At 41.2% G+C, this 23,382-nt stretch overlaps 1 protein-coding gene across 1 annotated transcript in view; it reads left to right on the plus strand.

The window, feature by feature from the left end:
* cnksr2a (connector enhancer of kinase suppressor of Ras 2a) overlaps positions 1-23,382 on the plus strand; it is a 97,323-nt gene that overhangs the window by 59,531 nt on the left and 14,410 nt on the right. The window contains exons 12-17 of the mRNA XM_072445423.1: positions 2,999-3,088; positions 7,504-7,718; positions 11,780-11,843; positions 21,320-21,495; positions 22,515-22,588; positions 23,129-23,200. Coding sequence (XP_072301524.1) covers positions 2,999-3,088; positions 7,504-7,718; positions 11,780-11,843; positions 21,320-21,495; positions 22,515-22,588; positions 23,129-23,200 — 691 coding nt within the window. The remainder of the gene's footprint in view (positions 1-2,998; positions 3,089-7,503; positions 7,719-11,779; positions 11,844-21,319; positions 21,496-22,514; positions 22,589-23,128; positions 23,201-23,382) is intronic.

Genomic DNA, 23,382 nt, shown 5'->3' on the forward strand with positions numbered 1-23,382 from the left:
TTACCACGCTTTTGTCTGCTGTACATTATCTATGACATCTGTGGATCATGGATTTAAACTGCAATATCCATCATCTAAAACAAACCAGTCACGCTGACGACTCTGCATAAAGAGAGCAACAGTTCACGTATAGCGAGCAGTGAATTTATTTTAGTTGATGCCAAAATGGCTCCAGGACGCTGCTGAAGCCTTTGTGTATCACAGATTAAGAACAAATAAATTAAAATGGAGCGTTGGGGGTGTATTGAGGGTCGGTGAACACTTAGATTCTCTGAGCAATGGCGTCTTGAATGCAGCAGAATCAAGGTTACTCAGCATGAATCACTCCTATAACATGGTTAAACGCTCTTAAAAGTCCTTTTTTAGCCTGGAGTTTTTTGTGTTTCATTTGTGCACATTTCAGTAATTCTGTATATTTAGTCCAGCTTCTTCACCAGAGCACAATATATTTGGCTTTCTGGCGCTCCTCTGCAGGTAAAGCTCTGTGTTTTCAAAAGAAACACACATTCACAAGGCTTAACTTTTCCGACGTTAGCTGCTCTTGCTGTTAGCTTGTGTGCAAACCATTCCCCGCTGTCCCGTTTGCAGATTGTTCGGTTATTATTACGTTACAGACGCGCTTTGTAACTGTCCTGGTGCTGAATCCACCCCCTGCTTGTCCCTGCGGCGTCGTTATTGCCTCAAATGCACCAAAACTCATCTCACGACGACCACAATCTTCACAATCTAAATCAATTTCCTTTTGGTATTGACATTTAACAAAACAATAGTGAGATAGATATCGTCTCCCAAAACGGTATCGCATGAATATTAACGATCAGTCCGAGCGCAGTAAATGTCATCTTGGTTTTACTGATCAACACGTCAGCTGTGTGGGAGGCCTCGCGGTGCAGGCCAGGACAGTATGCCATCGCCGCCAGATGACTGCCAACTGAACCAGGCCAAACGCATTCACTCGACAAGACAAAACACTCACCATCCAATTCATCACCGCACGCTTCAACGTTAAGTTAGAAAGGGGGCCAATAAACCAAGTAGAGATGACGGGCTGAAAGGGTTCGGCCTCATTTCGGACGCTTCAGATCCATGGACAATCGTGTGGTCCGGGTCAGTGCAGTTTAGAGAAGTGGATGATTATTTGCATTGATGAGTCCCACGTCATTTTACATCATTTGGTTTAACAAAATAATCAGGAGTTTGAATGGATTTTGTCTGGTTCCGTTGGTCAATTGAAACTGCAAACGAGTACCGTGTTTTCCGGACTATAAGTCGCACTGGAGTATAAGTCGCACCAGCCAAAAAAATGCATAATAGAGAAGAAAAAAAACATATATAAGTTGCACTGGAGTATGAAATGCAGTTGTGTGAAAATAACAAATAATATCACATATAAGTCGCTCTGGAATATAAAGTATATAAGTACAACTATAAGTATAAGTTGCACCCCGGCCAAAACTGTGAAAAAAGGTGTGAGTTATAGTCTGGAAAATACGGTATATCGCTGTGCAGTTTCAAGGCGCATCGCATAACTTTTCCGTGTGGAGAGATGTCACCGCATTGCCCGGAATGTTCCGCAGTGTGGCTTAATCGAACGTATCTCAGCGGAAACAAGCGACGCCGCCGGGGCAAAGTTAGATGTCTTTGTCTGGTTTGCGGAGATGAGCCCGCTTGCAAAAAGAACGCACGTCTTACAAGGTATATTTTTAGCAACGCAACGGGGTAAATGCACCCAGCGTGGATGACTTTAATGCCAAATTGTGGGACATTTCAGGCAAAGCAATGACATCTCCATGGGGACAAGCAAATAATCTCAAAAAACACATATTGCCTGCTGAATATACCGTGTACATGCTGATTGCAGCCTGTCGGTTCAAAAACACTGGCTTGAACACAATTTTCACCAATCTTATATTTTGTAGAAGTGGAATTTTTCAACTAAAACAGCATTTTTGGGGGTTTTGGTTTCGGGAATGTGGTTTATTGACGTTCTTCTGCAGCCAAATTGCACCTAAAATGGCATTGATTGCTCTAAATGACGTGTATTGGTATTAACTGATATTGGTAAATGTCAGTAGGGATAATAAAACATACCGTATTTTCTGGTCTATAAGTCGCACCAGCCAAAAAATGCATAATAGAGAAGAAAAAAACATATATAAGTCGCACTGGAGTATAAGTCGTTTTTGGGAAATGTATCTGATAAAATCCAAGACCAAAAACAGACATTTCATCTTGAAATACAATTTAAAATAATAACAGATGAGAGAACATGGTAAATAGGTGTACGTATGCTAACGCTAACACCTTCAGCTACATGAGGCACAGACAGAACTGTGGTAAGTGTCTGGTATGTTAACGTAACATATGAACAGTTATTCAGATAACTATAGCATAAAGAACATGCTAACAAGTTTACCAAAGCATCAGTTTTACCCCAAATCACTAAATCCATTGAATTCTTCTTCCTCTGCGTCACTTCTAAACAACTCCACAAACTCCAGAGGTAGAGGAAGTGCAGATTCTTCTTCTGCGTCGCTTAGAGCCTAGAGCGCCCTCTTGTGGTTGCCAGTGTGAAAATAATCAACATGTGAAATGCGGTTGCCAGTGTGAAAATGACAAATAATATCACATATAAGTCGCTCCCGAGTATAAGAGCCTTATAGTCCGGAAAATATGGTAATTAAGAATGGTACAAAATAAGCTAATGTTATTATCATTATTATTTTTTTTAATCTACTATTAAAACATGCAATCGGAACTCCCCCAATGACGTAACTATGGTTTTCAATGAGTTCAGACCAGTTTTGTTCACCTCAAAACCCATTCCTCTCCCCTGTGCAATCCAGGCCGTCCCAATTTGAACAAGTGCGTGACAAAACTTCAGCTTTTAAATTGACCCGATGGAGGAATCCCACCTGTTGCGTCGTGTTGTTGGTCATATCTGACACAGGGTGTGACTTTTGCATGTGTGTGTGTGTACGTGTGTGTGTGCTTGTAGGCAGATTAAGGCCCATCTCTATGCCCGCGGAGTGTAACTGGGTGGGCGACTACGAGGACCCTGCTAAACTGAACCGGGAGAGAAGCAGAGGTGAGCGCAGCATCCTCCTTTTAGCTTTGCACAGTTCCAACAGATGACTAGATTACTGATGAAGGTATTTTGACATGCAGCTCGGGAACAAACGTATATAAAAGCAGTTAAAAAGTACAGTCCTCCTTTAACCAACGCTCGCTTTTGTTTTGACTGACAGCTGATGTGCATTTGTTGCCAAAAGATGACGTTGTGTGCAACCTGTTTAGCGTTTTTATTGTTTTTTTTGACCAAGTTGTTTGAATTGCACACATTTTGGCTCGGAAAAAAGCAACGTTACATTACTACGGTGCTGAAAATGTAATCTGACACTGGGTTTAAATCTTTGAATCTAACTCTACCGGCAATCTAGGTCATTTTGTTGTTTATTTGTGTAGTTATCCACTAAAATGTTGCCAATGTGTTAAAAAAATTTTTTAAAAAACCTCAACGCTTCATTAAAATAAGAATAAAATATATTTGAAAGTGGGAAATATCTTGCAAACTGGTAGAATTGCCATTTATCTGTGGCATATTGTGCAAAAAAGTGCAACAATTTATAATATTATGAACACTTTTTGATATAGTTAATCAGTGCTAAAGAGTGTAGTAAAACTCAGATAGATTTTTATTTTCACATTCCAGTGTTGAACAAGAGAAGGAATTGCACTTTGGAGTGAGAGTAAAAGGACGACAATTAAAAAGAAAAGAAAAACACTGTCCGCCCTCATGACCCGCACCTGAATCGCTCACGCAGTTGCCATGGCGACCCTCTCCTCTGGCCGCTACCTAGCAACCACCTAGTAACAAGGGGACGGTGTAGACGACAAGATGGCCGCCGCAGTCATGCGTTATGTGGAAAGAAACTGTCGACTTTATCATCTTTTCTCAGGCGTTATATCGTTATATTTCCCTTTTGCTCCTCTTTTGATTTCATCTTTAGTTAAATTGTGATGGCAGAGAACTTATTGCACTTGCCAGTATTTGATTAATGTGAATAGGCCATTGTAATTACGGAAATATTGACCATAAACCTTGGGGAAAACACTTGCATTTACCACTATCTCCGTTCTGTACTTAATGTTTTACCTTTTTAAAACGTGAAACAAAGAAGTAATTAATTTTAAACTGTTTGTTGTGGTCCAAATTTAGCAACTTTATGCATTCCAAACTCCCAAATTATTGTTTTTATCATGCTAACAGCACACTTCCTGGTTCATGGTGAATAAAACACTCTATGATTAGATGCAGACAGCACACATTGGTCTCATTTTGATCCAAAGAGCTGCATTGAGGTGAAACATATTTTACTTTATTACATTAAAAACAACTACAGATACAGCTCCTATGAGGCCCAAATGGAATAAATAAAATCAGATGAACACAATATATTTGAAAGTATTTGTAGCTCTTTCATATCTGTGGTTATGAATATGATTAATTTCAAGTTTGTGACTTAGTGTTTGGGTTGAATTCAGTTTCACCCTCAAAACATTGACTGCACAGGGTTTAGTCCACAGCTCGGCCCTGAGCAGGATCCTGGCTCAAGACGCTAAAGAGACGCTGCTCAGTGTCTCTCACTTCTCCTCCTGTCTCAGATGGACGTGTCTAATGCAGAGAAATTAATGTTGTGCTTTTTGTGCTTACGATTACACAGAGCACATCAAAAGTGGCACTAAACTGGACCAAACCTGGACTAATCTGTGACTAAACTATAACTAAACCTGGACTAAACTGTGACTAAACCTGGACTAAACTGTGACTAAACCTGGACTAAACTGTGACTAAACCTGGACTAAACTGTGACTAAACCTGGACTAAACTGTGACTAAACTGTGACTAGACTGTGACTAAACCTGGACTAAACTGTAACTAAACCTGGACTAAACTGTGACTAAACCTGGACTAAACTGTGACTAAACTGTGACTAAACCTGGACTAAACTGTAACTAAACCTGGACTAAACTGTGACTAAACTGTGACTAAACCTGGACTAAACTGTGACTAAACCTGGACTAAACTGTGACTAAACTGTGACTAGACTGTGACTAAACCTGGACTAAACTGTAACTAAACCTGGACTAAACTGTGACTAAACCTGGACTAAACTGTGACTAAACTGTGACTAAACCTGGACTAAACTGTAACTAAACCTGGACTAAACTGTGACTAAACCTGGACTAAACTGTGACTAAACTGTGACTAAACCTGGACTAAACTGTAACTAAACCTGGACTAAACTGTGACTAAACTGTGACTAAACCTGGACTAAACTGTAACTAAACCTGGACTAAACTGTGACTAAACCTGGACTAAACTGTGACTAAACTGTAACTAAACCTGGACTAAACTGTGACTAAACTGTGACTAAACCTGGACTAAACTGTGACTAAACTGTGACTAAACCTGGACTAAACTGTAACTAAACCTGGACTAAACTGTGACTAAACCAAACTGTAACTAAACCTGGACTAAACTGTGACTAAACCAAACTGTAACTAAACCTGGACTAAACTGTGACTAAACCTGGACTAAACTGTGACTAAACCTGGACTAACCTGTGATTAAACCTGGACTAATCTCTGACTAAACTGTGACTAAACCTGGACTAAACTGTGACTAAACCTGGACCAACCTGTGATTAAACCTGGACTAATCTCTGACTAAACTGTGACTAAACCTGGACTAAACTGTGACTAAACCTGGATTAAACTGTAACTAAACCTGGACTAAACTCTGACTAAACCTGGACAAATCTGGACCAAACCTCAAAGTCTAGATAAGGCACTGGGCTCAAACCAAGTCAACCGAAAACGACTATAAAGTAAAGTATAAACTACTTTATCTTATAGAACTACAACATTTAAAGTGATCAATGAAACGTGAACTTTTAAATTCCAGTAAGAAGGCTGAGGATTAAAGACTTGTAATGGGGCTGCAACAATGAATCAGAGTGACTGGTAATCATATTTTGATTATTGTAAGTGTTTTCTGGACTATACAGTCTTAAAACACATTCACAAAGACAGGTATTATTCAACCAAAATGTCTAAATTGAATAAACTGTTTAATATTCGTCTCAATAATACTCTAGAGGCCTTCAGTCACCATAAAATAATTACAATAATCATTAGTGACAGCCCTACTAGTGTTTAGAAAAGTTTATAGACAGCAATTATTGTTTGAATCATAGAAAACACAAACGACTGCTTTGGCTAATTGGTTTTGGACAAATTGAACAAAGCCCTTTATTTGTCGAGCGCTGACTTTTCAAAGTGCTTGAATCGACACGGACCTTTTCACGCGGCGTGCTCCCCCTAATGGAGTTTAAACACGTAATCCTAATTTCAATAAATGTCATCTATTAGTCGGTGAGTGGATTTCCCCGTCTGTCCAGGCTGTGATTAGTAAAAGGTCGACATCTGCTGCTCTAAACGGCGCGGGTCCAGCGGAGTCACACCTCGCCCAGTTCTGACCTTTCAGGCTTTTGTTCAAGTGACCAAACCCGAATCAGATCGTGAACTCCGCAAGAACAAACGGCACGAAAGCGTGTTCCGAATGCGCCGTACAAACAAAAGGTCAAAAAGGTCGCGGACGAAGTGTACGTTTAAAAACACATTTAAAAACCCTTTAAAGTGTGCAGACTCTGTACTCGAGTACTGCGGGGGACAGACGCGTGGGTGAAGACACAAGTTTACGAGCTTGACCACGTCATAGGAAATAAACGCTGGATTAAAAGTGAATAGTCAATCTGAAATATTACCGAGCCATGTCCTCATCCAAAATATTGCAAATATCCTTTAAAATAATGATAATCCATCTGTTCTTTTCATCATATTTCTTGAATAAGTGTTGGGAAGTAAATACAATGCTCCTGCTGTACATACATTATAATTTTGAGTTCTTGTTTCATCTGGTGGTGTTCAGAATACAAATACTTTTCTAAAATCAGTGAAATACATTGTGGTATTTGATCGGGAAATGTAGATACCATTAAAAGTAATACTGCTCTTGTGATGAGTGTGTGTACTTTCACTTCTCTCTTTTGTGATGAATAAATGAAAAAAACAGACATAAAGCTGTTTTATTCCTTTGCCCTGTTTCTACACTATAATATTTCAACTTAAAATATATGTCTTTTGGAATTAAGATGTTAATTTAAAGCCCTAGTGTTTGCAACTTTTTAGCCAGAAATCGGACTAAAATAAAAGCATGATGTACAGCAGAAAGTGACATACTCTTATAACATATGTATATTTTCATGCTAACAAATACGTGTGTTTTCATATTCTTCATTTTAGAATGTAGCTGATCGGGGATGTTGTATTAGCTTTATGGCAGCTGTCAAGACGCACGTTTCCCTGTGTCTAAGCACATTGATCTATCATAATATAGTTCCCTCATTCACACTTCTTTCGTCTTGGTTTGTCGCACAGAGGCGTCGCTGATGCGTTTCGGAGGTCTTTCCGGGTCTGACGACAGGACGGCGGCGGACGAGTACTCCTCGCACACGACGCGGCCGGGGAAACGGGCCAATGACACGGCCAAGCGGGCGAAGAGGCGGAGCCATCACAGCCAGAGCCCTTCCCACTACGTCCTCCAATCAAATCAAAGGGATTCTCCGCCCAGAGACCCAGCGTCACTCTATCACGTATGTGTTTTACGCTGTTTTAGACTTCAGTACAAGTGTTTCTTTGCTTATTGTCTTATTATCTCCTCCCCACTCATTTAAATAATATATGGTCAGATTTCCATAATGTAGCAGAAGTCAGTCACAGTTAATTATTATTATTAAAGTTTTTCAGCATCACAGAAAATAATCATAATACAAAAGGTAAAAGTAATTAAATAATGCAGATAGTAAACGTAAAACAATGTGGACAACTCGACCCTCAAAGGTCGTTTTTGGAAGTAAAATATAATCGTTTTTGCAGTTTTTATTTTGTTTGATTAAGAAATTGATTAATTTATTTTTCCAGGAAGTCTCTAAAAATCTCTTTATGTCAACAAAAGTACAACATATGTAAAATATCCAGCTCAAGAATAACATCTGCACATTTTAATTAAGCTCTTGAACAAGTGTTATTGTCCCCGAGGGGAAATGTGTCCTCTGCATTTGACCCTTTCCACCTGTTGATGAGGGAAGTGGGAGTGTCGGGAAGGAACTCTAAATGTGTGAAATGCACACGCTATATTCGTTTGTACTAGTTCTAATCCAGCAACGAGCTGTCTCGAAGAGTCCTTGTGGGGAAGAGTGTACTTATAACCAGCCTTTGAGTTCTCATTTGAAAAGGACCTAGTTTTCCCTCCCTTCAGTTCTACAGGTCAAGAGTTCCATTGTTCATGCCTTGAGCAGTGAACGCTGACTGTCCAACAGTTGTTTTACCCCTTGGAACTCCACAGTTTCCACTCTCAGTTCCTCTGGTGACTGACCCCTGAGAGGAACTATCAACCCCTCTGCTCTGAGAGGAACTATCAACCCCTCTGCACTGAGAGGAACTATCAACCCCTCTGCTCTGAGAGGAACTATCAACCCCTCTGCTCTGAGAGGAACTATCAACCCCTCTGCTCTGAGAGGAACTATCAACCCCTCTGCTCTGAGAGGAACTATCAAGCCCTCTGCTCCGAGAGGAACTATCAACCCCTCTGCTCTGAGAGGAACTATCAAGTCACCAAGAACCTGCTGATGCAAGCATATTGGAAGTAATTTTTCTAAAGTTGAACATATTTAACTTATTCAAACTAACCGTGGTGAGACCTAATTGGTTCTTATCCAGAATGTTTATGGCTCTATTATAAATCATTTGAAGAGGCTTGACTGAAGCGGCCTGTGACCAGGAGCTGCAGCAGGAACTTAAGTGTGAAATAATCATCGAGTGCATGAAACGGCAGATAGTCCCTGAATGTGTACAAGATTTGCATATCACTCTTATATATAAAACCGTATTTATGCAGAATCGTTGTGCCCATCATCTCCTCTGGTTCATAGAGCGATGGTTTTCCTTGACCCTGTGCGTGTTGACCGCTCTCTCCAAACCAAAGAGTGTGAGTGTATTTACAGGCGGCCCGTGCTGTGAGGGCAGATGGCTTCAGTGGGGTGTTTCCAGGCCCGTGTGGCGCTCAGGGCAGAACGTGGCAGGACTCCAGCTCCCTCACGTGTGAAACACTCTGGACCCATAAGACCTGTTCAAAAAGGTCATGTGTGAATCTGAGGGACAGAACCTCACTAAGGTTTAAGAGAGTCCCGCTCTGGCCTCACACGCCTCAGCTGGCCCTAAATGACCACAGCAGATCCTGGAGAGGGAGTAATAATGTGGTGAAGATGCTGCAGTTGGGTCAGTTTGATAGTTTTACAGAAGTGGCTCTCGAACACCAAGTACCACCTGAGAAAACCTCGGGCTTCCTACCACCAGCTCAAAACCAGGTCTAAAACGGGTCTAGGGATAAATTGGGTCTAAAATAGGTTCTGCACATTTGCTATACTAGTTCTAAACAAGGACTAACCCAAATAGTACAAAAATATGCATTAAATTTACTCTAAATCCAGCAACTATTGGCACTGTAGAAGCTTGCATACTTGAGAACAAACAAATTCAAATGTATTCCATTTAGATAACATTTGGAAAGTGTTTACTGCCTGTAATTGCAGCTTTCACGCAAGAGCCACATATTCAAATATGCATGAAGTGAAGGGGCCGCAGACGAGACCGTTGTAAGTTCGACTGAGCCACCGCACTTTTAACAAACAATGTTAGGTCTGTATCACGTCAAAATGTTTGTTATTTAGGTTATAATGGTAGAATTTGGGTTCTACAAAAATTGGTCTGTGGTCCACATTTGAACCCGGGCCATAGTTTGTTTTTAGCCATGACTTGGATTGCCACATTTAGAGGCGCTGATGATGAGAGTGAATGAGACTGACTATAAGTACTGGATGGAGACCTAACTTGCCTACATCATGGAGCAGATGCTGGATATTAATGCCGGTTTGCCCATTTGCCCATTTGCCCACCTGCCCACCTGCCCACCTGCCCTGCTGTGCTCTGCAGCCTCAGGGTCAGGTGCAGGCTATTGGACTTAACTAAAATGTTTACCCCCCTGCATTAAACTGGTTTCTAGTTTGTGGACGGACTCTCTGACACTGAGCCAAATCAGGATCTGTTTGCCCGGTGCGGTTCGTTTGGGTAACTGATCCGGACCAAAGAAGCAAACTCCAGTTGGAAAAGTCGGTCTCGGTCCGATTGCAATTTGTCTGAATTGTGAAAGCAAACAAACCGAGAGCGGGACAAAAGCATGAAGTGAGCCACGCTGAGGACAATCTCCTGTGTGAGATCGATAACGGGACAAATGACACAGACGTGAAAGTAACAGGAGCAGGTCAAAGTCTGATATCATTATAATTACTGATGATTGAGCAAATATAAGTTTCCAATGATTAAACTTACAAAAATCACAATAAATGGACAAATGGATAAAACAACAATAATGTTTTAAAAATAAATGGAACCAATGCTTAAGCTGGCTTTAACACGAGAAGTGGCCCATGTTCAGTAAGTAATGCGCTGCAGAGGTGAATGTGATGATGACAAACCGTTCAGAGCCTGTGTTTAAAAAAACTGCTGATTTTACCACATTTTCTTTACCCTGTGCATTCCGAGTGATCCAGAGCATGTGGGGCAGTTTGTGCACATGTTGGGCAGGTTGTGCACATGTGGGGCAGATTGTGCACATTTGAAGCCGGTTGTGCACATGTGGGGCAGGTTGTGCACATGTGCGACAGGTTGTGCACATTTGAAGCAGGTTGTACACGTTTGAAGCAGGTTGTGCACATGTGGGGCAGGTTGTGCACATGTGGGGCAAGTTGTGCACATGTGGGACAGGTTGTGCACATGTGGGGCAGGTTGTGCACGTTTGAGGCAGGTTGTGCATGTGTAGGGCAGGTTGTGCACATGTGGGGCAGGTTGTGCACTTGTGGGGCAAGTTGTGCACATGTGGGGCAGGTTGTGCACTTGTGGGGCAGGTTGTTCACATTCGAGGCAGGTTGTGCACATTTGGAGCAGGTTGTGCATATTTGAGGCAGTTTGTGCACATGTGGGGCAAGTTGTGCACAGGTGGGTTAAGTTGTGCACATGTGGGGCAAGTTGTGCACATGTGGGGCAGCTTGTGCACATACGGGACAGGTTGTGCACATGTAGCTGTCCCACATGTGGGGCTGGTTGTGCACACGTGGGGCTGGTTGTGCACATGTGGGGCAGATTGTGCAGAGGTTGTGGGCTTAATCCGAAAAAGCCAGAGAATGAGCCCAAACACAGCTAAAGTCCTGCTTCAAGTGTGTGAGTCTCTTCCTCACTTTCCCCTGTCATTCTTTTGCCTGATGTCGTACACAGTGACAGTCTCATCCCTCTATACTTCATGTTTGAAGATGCAACAGTGGCTCAAACCTCGCAGAAACCCTCTCTTCCTCCTTTTCTCTGGCGTTCTCTCTCCTCCCTCTCCGTTAAACCCGTCTCGCTGCAACTGCGTGTGGGACAGAGATAATGAGAACCGCTGTGTCTCCTTTGTGCCCATGTGTCTCCTCCTCGTCTCCTCGCTGCTCCGCTCCCCGAGATCTGTCAACTTTTATATCCCATGATCCTTTGCGCTGCACAAAGGCCACTGATTCACACTGACAGCATGCTTTCTTTCTTGTTCTTCTACTCTGTGTTTTTTTAGACGTATCAACAGTCCTCTTCCTCCTCCTCCTCCTCGCTGTCAAAAAGCAGGAAGAAAAATAAAGGTAAGCAAAAGCCATCTGTTTAGAGTCTTAACATACCTTAAAAGCATTAAATACATGTTTTTATGTGTTAAAATGACTTAAATTCAGAATAATTTGTGACTTATTTACTTATATATTTTGTATCTGGTGAGTACAGTTTGTCAAAATAAATGGAAAAAACCTTTATAATAATATATAAGCTTGATGAGCTTTGTAAAGCTTGGCATACTAGTCATTATTCATTCACAACCGAGGCAATCTGGTTGAAGTGTCTTGCCCAAGGACACAACAGCAGCAACACATATCGAAACAATAAAAACCTCCAGAAAATCGAGAAAATTGCATTACAGTAAAATTAAATCAACACAAGTTCAAAAGAAGATGCATTTTCTGAATTCAAGATATACATTTTTTAAAGGCGCTGTACCTGATTTTTCATTTTATTTTGGAAAAACAGAATTTGTTTATTTATTTCTACAAATTGCTGTGGTCTATATTTATTCCTCACTTTCCCTGCGCATTCCTATCATATACTAATGATTTACCGCAGTGACTTTATTAATGCTTTTCACAACTTTCATAAACACATTGAAGCTAACAACAACTAGCATGCTAACAGTGCATTTCCCGGTTCTCTGATGATAAAAAAACGCTTTATAATTGGAGGCAGACAGGACACTGCAGTCTAATTTTGACCCTAGGAGCTGCTTTTACAATCCGTCTGCACTAGGACCAGATACTACACAGACAAACTTGCTTACGTACAATGTATTTTTTTTGTCTCGTCGTTGCGTCCGTCACCGCTGAAGCTCAACGGGCTAACGAACCGACCGTGAAAATGTTTGTAACGACAGCTGCCACATTAGCTGAGCCAGTGTTTCCTGTTGGGCTCATTTACTGCTTTAATTTTCCCCAATACTTTTGGAGAAAACGGGAACGCCATAATGTATGAAATGGGCTGTATCATTAGCGGTAAAACGCCCAAATCAAAAGTGACAAAGCAACTCGACGACAGCTACAACTGACTTTATCTGCATGATTTACTTTGGAATGCAGGAAGTTACTGTAGAATAAAAAAGACATGGTAGAATTCCCATGTCTTTTCTTATTTTAAAACTGCTGTGATGATCGTGATGTTTAAAGGTGCACCATGTAACTTTTCTGGATACTTTTTATGCGTCTCTCTCTTTGGAAATGTTGTGGCATCTTGCTTTTATTGCACATTTACATGTGTCTTTTATGCTTCAAAAATACCTTGGAAATATATGTATTCTTACTATGAGTTGGCGCTCCTCTCCACAGATCTGACGCGCTTGTCTCCACGGGGATAAATTTATTCACTACCTTGTTGTGAGGGCAAAGCGATAACACCAATCGAACAATCAATCAAAGTTTACCATATTTTCCGGACTATAAGTGGCACCTTTTTTCATAGTTTTGGCCGGGGTGCAACTTATACTTATATTTATACTTATATACTTATACTCCGGAGCAACTTATATGTGATATTATTTGTTATTTTCACACTTGCAACCACATTTCATACTCCAGTGCAACATACTCCATATGTTTTTTTCTCTTTTTTATTATGCATTCTTTGGCTGGTGCGACTTATAGTCCGGAAAATACGGTAATTATAGACCAACGCGCAAACACAGCAAGCACAACATACATGAAACACTGAAGGAATAAAAACGCATGAACATCGCCATGGAGACAAGCAGGTGCGGGAAAATCACCGGCTTTAACGTATAGATCAAGGCCAAGTTTAACTCTACGGCACATTTACAACAGCCCATGGACCCTGAAGCGCTGCGCGTGACAAAAAAGTAATGATGTTTGCAAAAATACAACATAAAAACACAAAATAACAAGGTTGAGTGTCAAGAGATGGAAGATAAAGGTAAAAGCGGCTTATTAAACACTGAGGCTGTGAAAGGATCGTGGTTTATGCCGTTTTAGCTGACAAAACAACACATTATTAAACAAAATGACTGGATATTGCAAAAGAAAAGTTAATTACACATAAAAGACACATAAGCAACTTTAACTTATGTTATTACTTTGTGAGAGTCGGGTCGTGGAACGTGGACAACGCCGCTGGCTATTTCAGGCCCGTTTTGACAGATGCGTGGCTTGTTCCCATGGCGACAAAGTATAAACTTCTATAACGGCCAAAGTCGACGTTTCAGATCCGCTTTCGTCACACAGCGCGGTGCCGAGCGTTCGCCAAACTCCACTGTAGAAACACGCCGCATTTATACTTACTCCCTTTTTCTTTTCTTACGTTGGCGACAGCTGTTGACTTGACATTGCTGTTTCTATGGCAACCGCATTCAGGGCAAAAGGAAGGGACGTTATTGCTCTGTACATTTGTTGACTGGAGCACAATTATTCGCCTCTGCTGTTGTAGCGCTCGTCTTTCTTGTGCCGCTGTTGCTGCATTTTTCCCCCGACAAATTATTATTGAAATGGAAATGAAGATTGGCGAATCCAAATCTTTTTTGGGTCCGTTTGTCTGCCGTATTTATTAATTTTTGCCGTACAGCACTTATGTATTTATTTACTGCTGTACATTTGCTACTGACAGAATACATTATGATGTATAAATTATGTGAATATTAGTCAAATATGTTGTGTTGAATCAAAGTTCACTGTCACTACATGTAATTTCAGCCAGTAAATTGTGAATATTATTATATCCCGGTGAGGGTTAAAGGTGCACTATGACATCCCGGTGAGGGTTAAAGGTGCACTATGACACTGCTTCTTTTTTTTATATCAATTATTAAAGCATAAAACAAAAAAAACTTACTTAAAACAAACTGACCTATGCAAAGAAAGAGAGAAAAAATCAAATAAATGAATAAATAAATAAATAATGATGATGATAATAATAATAGTAATAAATAATCATAATGAATAATAAATATTAATATAATAAATAAAGAAAGAAAGAGAAAGAAGGGGAAACAAATAAAAATAAATAAATTACATTAAATTAAAAAAAATGACATTAAATTAAAAATATAAAATAAATACAATAACATTAAATAACATAAATAACATAATAATAACACTTTTTTCATGATTTAATTTGAAAATATACACATTTTCTCTCCGGTAGTTCAGTTTATCAGCCGTTTACAGCTCATTTATTCCCTATCAATCCGCAATAAACAGGCTCCCACGTGAAAAATACGCGTTGGTTTGTTTCATTTGGCATTTTAAGTCATCAAAATTCACGGTAGCGTCGCCAATTCGTAACATCTCTCCATCATCATTGTCGGACGTGAAAATGGCTGACTCATTTTCTTGTCACTTCAGCGTGGCGCGTGTTTCCCAGACCTGTGAAAGTACAGCGGGTGATGGTCCAGTTGTTACGCGCAACTCTTTGAAATTCTGTCAGGGAAGAAATCAGTTGGAAATAAGGTGTTTTTTTGCTGTATGAAGGCAGTAGGAACACGTTAGCATTTAGCGAGCCGCATTTCAGAGTTGCATAATTATAGAGCGGAGACCAGAAAGGCTCGTAATTATAACATTTTGCCAAGACAAATATATATCAGAATAATAAGTGTTGTATTTCGACCGTTAATAATCAAAAGCTATTGTTTGCTGAGAGGAAGTACTCAAAATACTACAAAGAAAGCGAGGCAAGAGCACAAAACATACATGAAGTAAAGGCCGCTACAGAACAGGGGAGTATTCATTCAAATCACAATGCAAATACCTAAAAAACATAAGCAACTAATATACAATTTACTTTAAAAGAGAAGAGTGCAGATTTAGTACTGACTCTGGCACCAGCAGGAGGACGGTCCATGTTTAGTCCTGACTCTGGCACCAGCAGGAGGCCGGTCCATGTTTAGTCCTGACTCTGGCACCAGCAGGAGGCAGGTCCATGTTTAGTCCTGACTCTGGCACCAGCAGGAGGCCGGTCCATGTTTAGTCCTGACTCTGGGCACCAGCAGGAGGCCGGTCCATGTTTAGTCCTGACTCTGGCACCAGCAGGAGGCCGGTCCATGTTTAGTCCTGGCTCTGGGCACCAGCAGGAGGCCGGTCCATGTTTAGTCCTGACTCTGGCACCAGCAGGAGGCCGGTCCATGTTTAGTCCTGACTCTGGCACCAGCAGGAGGCCGGTCCATGTTTAGTCCTGACTCTGGCACCAGCAGGAGGCAGGTCCATGTTTAGTCCTGACTCTGGCACCAGCAGGAGGCCGGTCCATGTTTAGTCCTGACTCTGGGCACCAGCAGGAGGCCGGTCCATGTTTAGTCCTGACTCTGGCACCAGCAGGAGGCCGGTCCATGTTTAGTCCTGACTCTGGCACCAGCAGGAGGCCGGTCCATGTTTAGTCCTGACTCTGGCACCAGCAGGAGGCAGGTCCATGTTTAGTCCTGACTCTGGCACCAGCAGGAGGCCGGTCCATGTTTAGTCCTGACTCTGGGCACCAGCAGGAGGCCGGTCCATGTTTAGTCCTGACTCTGGCACCATCAGGAGGCCGGTCCATGTTTAGTCCTGGCTCTGGGCACCAGCAGGAGGCCGGTCCATGTTTAGTCCTGACTCTGGCACCAGCAGGAGGCCGGTCCATGTTTAGTCCTGACTCTGGCACCAGCAGGAGGCCGGTCCATGTTTAGTCCTGACTCTGGCACCAGCAGGAGGCAGGTCCATGTTTAGTCCTGACTCTGGCACCAGCAGGAGGCCGGTCCATGTTTAGTCCTGAAGCTGGTCCATGTTACCACTTCAATTACTTGTATTATCTGGGTTTTATGTCCAAAATATAATCAAATACAAACCACTGGCTGCCAACCACGTCGATGTTTCTCTCACTGAAGTACATCCAGATTTCAGTTTTGGATCCAGTTTTGCTCTCGCTGGGTTCGTTGCTGGGTTCTGAAAAGCTTCATTTATCTGGGTTTTGAACGTGGAATAATAGAACCGTTGCATTATTGAAAACTAAATATGACGTGTTGTGAATGGGCAAAAGTCCAACACAGTTCATCTTTAGCAAGGAAAAAAGTCACATGACTAAAACATTTATAATAACCATCCTCTTTCCCATACATCCATTATTAAGTAAAATAATACTTTTGTAGCATACTGAATACTGCAACTTTCACACCACTATCAACTTGGACTTTTGCCATCCCAACGCAAGACACATCTCCAACCAATCACGTAAAACGCAAAGAACATATGAATCAATACATCTCCAAATTACCACAGTATTTCCCATAAAATCTGCAAATTACTATTTTTTTCCATCTCCGCTCAGATTTTCTCATTCTAACTTCGTGACCAAACTTTTCCCCTTCCTTGCTGACGTGGATAAACATGTTGGACGCGGCGTTGGCCATCTGCCTCTGTGTGAAACTCTCAAAGCCCTGGCCCCATCTGCACCGTTGGATCACGCCGTTGTTTGTTTACAGCTAATTACCACCAAAGTCTGAGAATCACACTGATAAGAAGCTATGGTTTTGGTTTTTGTACTCCTTTTTTTTCTCTCCCTTTAATTCTATGGGATTTTATCAAGAGGAGAGACTGGCACAGACGGCACACAGTCTTTTCACATCCCGGTGAGAGTTAAAGGTGCACTATGACGTCCCGGTGAGGGTTAAAGGCGCACTATGACGTCCCGGTGAGTGTTAAAGGTGCACTATGGCGTCCCGGTGAGAGTTAAAGGTGCACTATGACGTCCCGGTGAGAGTTAAAGGTGCACTATGACGTCCCGGTGAGGGTTAAAGGTGCACTATGACGTCCCGGTGAGGGTTAAAGGCGCACTATGACGTCCCGGTGAGGGTTAAAGGTGCACTATGACGTCCCGGTGAGGGTTAAAGGTGTACTATGACGTCCCGGTGAGGGTTAAAGGTGCACTATGACGTCCCGGTGAGAGTTAAAGGTGCACTATGACGTCCCGGTGAGAGTTAAAGGTGCACTATGACGTCCCGGTGAGGGTTAAAGGTGCACTATGACGTCCCGGTGAGCGTTAAAGGTGCACTATGACGTCCCGGTGAGGGTTAAAGGTGTACTATGACGTCCCGGTGAGTGTTAAAGGTGCACTATGACGTCCCGGTGAGAGTTAAAGGTGCACTATGACGTCCCGGTGAGAGTTAAAGGTGCACTATGACGTCCCGGTGAGAGTTAAAGGTGCACTATGACGTCCCAGTGAGAGTTAAAGGTGCACTATGGCGTCCCGGTGAGAGTTAAAGGTGCACTATGACGTTCCGGTGAGAGTTAAAGGTGCACTATGACGTCCCGGTGAGGGTTAAAGGTGCACTATGACGTCCCGGTGAGGGTTAAAGGTGCACTATGACGTCCCGGTGAGGGTTAAAGGCGCACTATGACGTCCCGGTGAGGGTTAAAGGTGCACTATGACGTCCCGGTGAGGGTTAAAGGTGTACTATGACGTCCCGGTGAGGGTTAAAGGTGCACTATGACGTCCCGTTGAGAGTTAAAGGTGCACTATGACGTCCCGGTGAGAGTTAAAGGTGCACTATGACGTCCCGGTGAGGGTTAAAGGTGCACTATGACGTCCCGGTGAGGGTTAAAGGTGCACTATGACGTCCCGGTGAGGGTTAAAGGTGCACTATGACGTCCCGGTGAGGGTTAAAGGCGCACTATGACATCCCGGTGAGTGTTAAAGGTGCACTATGACGTCCCGGTGAGAGTTAAAGGTGCACTATGACATCCCGGTGAGAGTTGAAAGGCGCACTATGACGTCCCGGTGAGAGTTAAAGGTGCACTATGACGTCCCGGTGAGGGTTAAAGATGCACTATGACGTCCCGGTGAGAGTTAAAGGTGCACTATGACACCGCTTCTTTTTTAATATCCTATTATTAAAGCACAAAACGACAAAAACATACTTAAAACGAACTGACCTATGCAAAGAAAGAGAATCAAAAAATCAAATAAATGAATAAATAAGTAAATAATGATGATAATAATAATAATGATATTTGTAATAAATAAGAATAATTAATAAAAAAAAACCAAAAAATAATAAGAAAGAAATAAAGAGAGAAAGAAGGTGAAAAATCAAAGAAATTAATAAATAAAAAATAATTAAAATCAAATAATAATAATTTTAAAAAAAATTTAATTTAAAAATGTAATAAGAAAGAAAAAACACAGAGCTGGGCTGTATCATTGAGAACTCAGGATAAGTAAAGTGTAACTAAAGTAATGAGGTGATTTCCAAATTAAAGAGGGGTTGATGCAAACTATGGCATGAAGTGAAAGTCCCATTTTATCCATTGTTTGTTGAATTTGTCTATTTTCAAATTGACCTGGCGGTTATTTTTCATGACACCTTTTCCCATATCGCCTGTAACATTATACGGCATTAAACTTGTCATTAAACTTGTCTCTCGTGAATCTTTAAACGTCGGTTCTTGAGTTGATGAAGAAAAGCAGAAAGTGAAACTGACTTCTGTTCAAAGACGCACTCGAACACATCCAATTTACGCTGCGCTCGGTTGAAGTCAAGACGGAGAACAAATCCTACTGTGTCCTCTTCAAACCACCAGACTTCTTTTCATCAATACACTTTTAATATTTTATTCTAGCTAATCAGCAACTGAGCATAATAAGAAGCTCTTGTTGGTTTGATGAAACATTTAAAAACTCTCCTACTTTATGCACTTGAGACGAAAACTTTACACTGGAATTCTCTTTTGTCCAAATTAAATAAATCAAGTCTGGACACAAATTAATGATTGGATTTCCTTTTCTCATTAAACTTGTGACACTTTTGATGAAGCTTGATTTCAATTGTTGATTAAAAGATGGTGCTGGTCAGGAGCTCTGATGTTACGGGTTCTTTTTGCTCCGGACGGGGAAAGCTTTTTGTATTTACCACGTCTCACTTCACTGCAGCAGCCACTTGAACCTCAGCCAAGTTGTGTTGATGTGTTTTTATTTTGTTCACACTGCAGGTGGAGACGTGGCAGGAAAAACGATCAAAACGTGCGTTTAATCGTGTTTAAGTTCCAGTTTAGCCACTCAGAGTTGTGGTTCATGTTTGAGTCATGTCTGTTCCACTGCTCTCTGTTTAAAGTGTTCCCTGAGGTATTTATTTTGTTACTTAAATGGTCCAAACTATACATTGTTGTTCCGTGGGTCTCATAGATTATAAGTATTTATCAATCAAAAGCAGAATCAATCAATCACTTGCTATTTTCACAGTTTTAAAGTGTTTCTCAGGATGTTTAGTGTTTTGTTTAAGAGGTTGTTTTTCATGTTTTGCTGTGCAGGACTAAAACAGGACTAAAACAGGACTAAAACAGGACTAAACTAGAACTAAACCAGGTCTAATCAGGAACTAAACCAGGTCTAAGCAGTTCTAAAGCAGGACTATAACAGGACTCAACAAGGACTAAACCAGGACTCAAACAGGACTCAAACAGGACTAAACCAGGACTCAAACAGGACTAAACCAGGACTCAAACAGGACTATGACAGGACTATAACCTGACTATAACAGGACTCAAACAGGACTAAACCAGGACTCAAACAGGACTATGACAGGACTATAACCTGACTATAACAGGACTCAAACAGGACTAAACCAGGACTCAAACAGGACTATGACAGGACTATAACCTGACTATAACAGGACTCAACAAGGACTAAACCAGGACTAAACCAGGACTCAAACAGGACTATGACAGGACTATAACCTGACTAAAACAGGACTAAACCAGGACTCAAACAGGACTAAACCAGGACTCAAACAGGACTATGACAGGACTATAACCTGACTATAACAGGACTCAAACAGGACTAAACCAGGACTCAAACAGGACTATGACAGGACTATAACCTGACTATAACAGGACTCAAACAGGACTAAACCAGGACTCAAACAGGACTATGACAGGACTATAACCTGACTATAACAGGACTCAACAAGGACTAAACCAGGACTAAACCAGGACTCAAACAGGACTATGACAGGACTATAACCTGACTAAAACAGGACTAAACCAGGACTAAACCAGCTCCAAACTAGGGCTAAAACAGGGCTAAAACAGGTCTATTCCAGGTCTAATCTAGGACTAAAAAAGGGCTAAACCAGGACTAAACCAGGAGTAATCCAGGACTAAACCAGGACTAAACCAGAAATTAAGCAGGTCTAATCCAGGACTAAACCAATTTATTGTTTTCAAACTACAAATGGCAATTAAACTAAACTAAACAAAATATGAATATCTGCCAAGGAGCATAACAACCACATTGAACAATGAAATGACAGTGATTAAAGAATAATACAATAAAAACCTAATAGAGAGATCTTTGTTGACCTTGAAAGGCGCTACATAAATCGAAGGCAGTACTTACTGTATGTAGCAGTAGTAGTAGCGCATGCGCATTGATTCTGTTTTAAGTTATTCATCATAGCATAAGCTGTCATATTGTCTGTAGTTTTTAACATTTGCAGAGCAGCAGTGAAGTGTTCTTCCCTTCAAACTGACCTCGCGGCGCTGTGTTTTCCCTGCAGGCCGTGGCTTGGCGTCGCTGAGTCGGCGCCGCGTGTCCTGCAAAGCTTTGGGCCGCGGCGACTGTGAGGGCTGGCTCTGGAGGAAGAGAGACGCCAAAGGATACTTCTCTCAGAAATGGAAGAAGTACTGGTTTGTGCTCAAGGACAACTGCCTCTACTGGTACATCAACGAAGAGGTGGATCCGTCTGAGGACATTATTCTGCATGTTTCAGATATTATATTGTTTTTTTGTGGTCCATCTTCTGAAAATACCATATTTATGAATGTGTTTTTTTTTGTCCTCCTATTTACCGTCACAATTACACTTCAAATCCAGTGACCGTATTTCCCAGGGTATAAGTTGCACCAGCCAAAACATGCATAATAAAGAAGAAAAAAACATATATAAGTCACACTTTTTGGGGAATCTGTGTCTGGTATGTTAACGTAACATATGAACAGTTCTTCAGATAACTATAGCATAAAGAACATGCTAACAAGTTTACCAAAGCATCAGTTTTACCCCAAATCACTAAAACCACTGAATTCTTCTTCCTCTGTGTCACTTCTAAACAACTCCACAAACTCCAGAGGAAGAGGAAGTTCTGATTCTTCTTCTGCGTCATTTAGAGCCTAGAGCGCCCTCTTGTGGTTGTCAGTGTGAAAATAACAAATTATATCACATATAGGTCGCTCTGGAGTATAAGTCGCACCCCGGCCAAACTATGACAAAAGCTTTTGACTTATAGTCCGGAAAATACAGTACTCTTGCATGTTTTTTACCCATTTGCTTTTACTCTTACTTTGCACCACTATTTTGCACGTCTACACATTTTCAGCGACCGCCTGAATCGTATAATCTGAAAACAACCATTCGTCAGAAGTGACATTTTAAGCTGCAAAAAATTAAATCCTTCTTAATTGCCGTTTAGTGTCACATATCTATTTGACAAACGCTGTTTCACGGGCTATTTTATTTCTGTCAGCATCTCGTCACGAAACGTGTGAAAGAACAGAATGTGATCCTCCAGATGTTGCATAAGGCATTTTTGTTATAATAATATGTCTGTCAAACAAATGTATTTTTAAACCATAAACCACCAGAATCCAGCTAAATGTGTTTCGGGTTCAAACTGAGATGCATCGTTGTTGTTGTTGCTGTTTAAACTCTCATTCAATGCTTTTTTTGCACAATAACCGTGTATTTCTGCTCAGGACGAGAAAGCAGAAGGTTTCGTGAGTCTTCCAGAGTTCAAGATCGACCGAGCCAGTGAATGTCGCAAGAAATAGTATGTATTTTGATATTTTGATATTTTGACATACAGATTAGGGCTGCATCAAACACAACATTACAACATTTTCACAATTAATAACACGATGACCAAACCGTGAAAATTTAAACATACTTTCATTCCCAAACCTACATATTCCTCTGTGTGCGACCGGCTTTATGAAATCAAACGTTTTGGATGATAAAGTAAAATGAATGTGACAGATCAGAGCTGGAATAACTTAATGTTGCTTCTAACATTGTCCCAAGTATATATATATATATATATATATTTTTAGTGGTTATTATGAGTATATTGTGATCTGAATAACCGTGACTATCATATAAAACCTAATTGATCCTGACTCCCCTGTTCTTCAGTCTTCAAATGTCATTGTTCCTGGATGTGTTTTTAAATTGTGCTCTTGCAATTTTAAAACATAAAAAATCTGAATAATTTCCAGAAGTTACCGGTATTTTATTTAGTTTTTTCCCTCGATACAATGTGTGTTCATGTGTGTCGTATCTGTATATTAACATGGTTTTCCGGTATTTCCAGTGCGTTCAAAGCGTGCCACCCGAAGGTCAAAAGCTTCTACTTTGCGGCCGACGGCGTGGACGATATGAACAGGTAAAAACAGCTTCAAATAAAAGCACAAACGGGCTAATCTCGAGGACAAACAACTCACTTAATCCGTACAAAACTTTCTCGTTTGGGGAATGGAGAAGCACACACGAGTCCCTCACCAGATGCTCATATCGTTTTATTGAGTGTGTTTTTTAGGTTTTTTTTTGCATTTGCATAAAGATATT

The sequence above is a fragment of the Eucyclogobius newberryi genome, unplaced genomic scaffold (genome assembly GCF_026437365.1).
Source record: "Eucyclogobius newberryi isolate DKJ021-1_F unplaced genomic scaffold, fEucNew1.0.hap1 SCAF_147, whole genome shotgun sequence".
Lineage (NCBI taxonomy): Eukaryota > Metazoa > Chordata > Actinopteri > Gobiiformes > Gobiidae > Eucyclogobius > Eucyclogobius newberryi.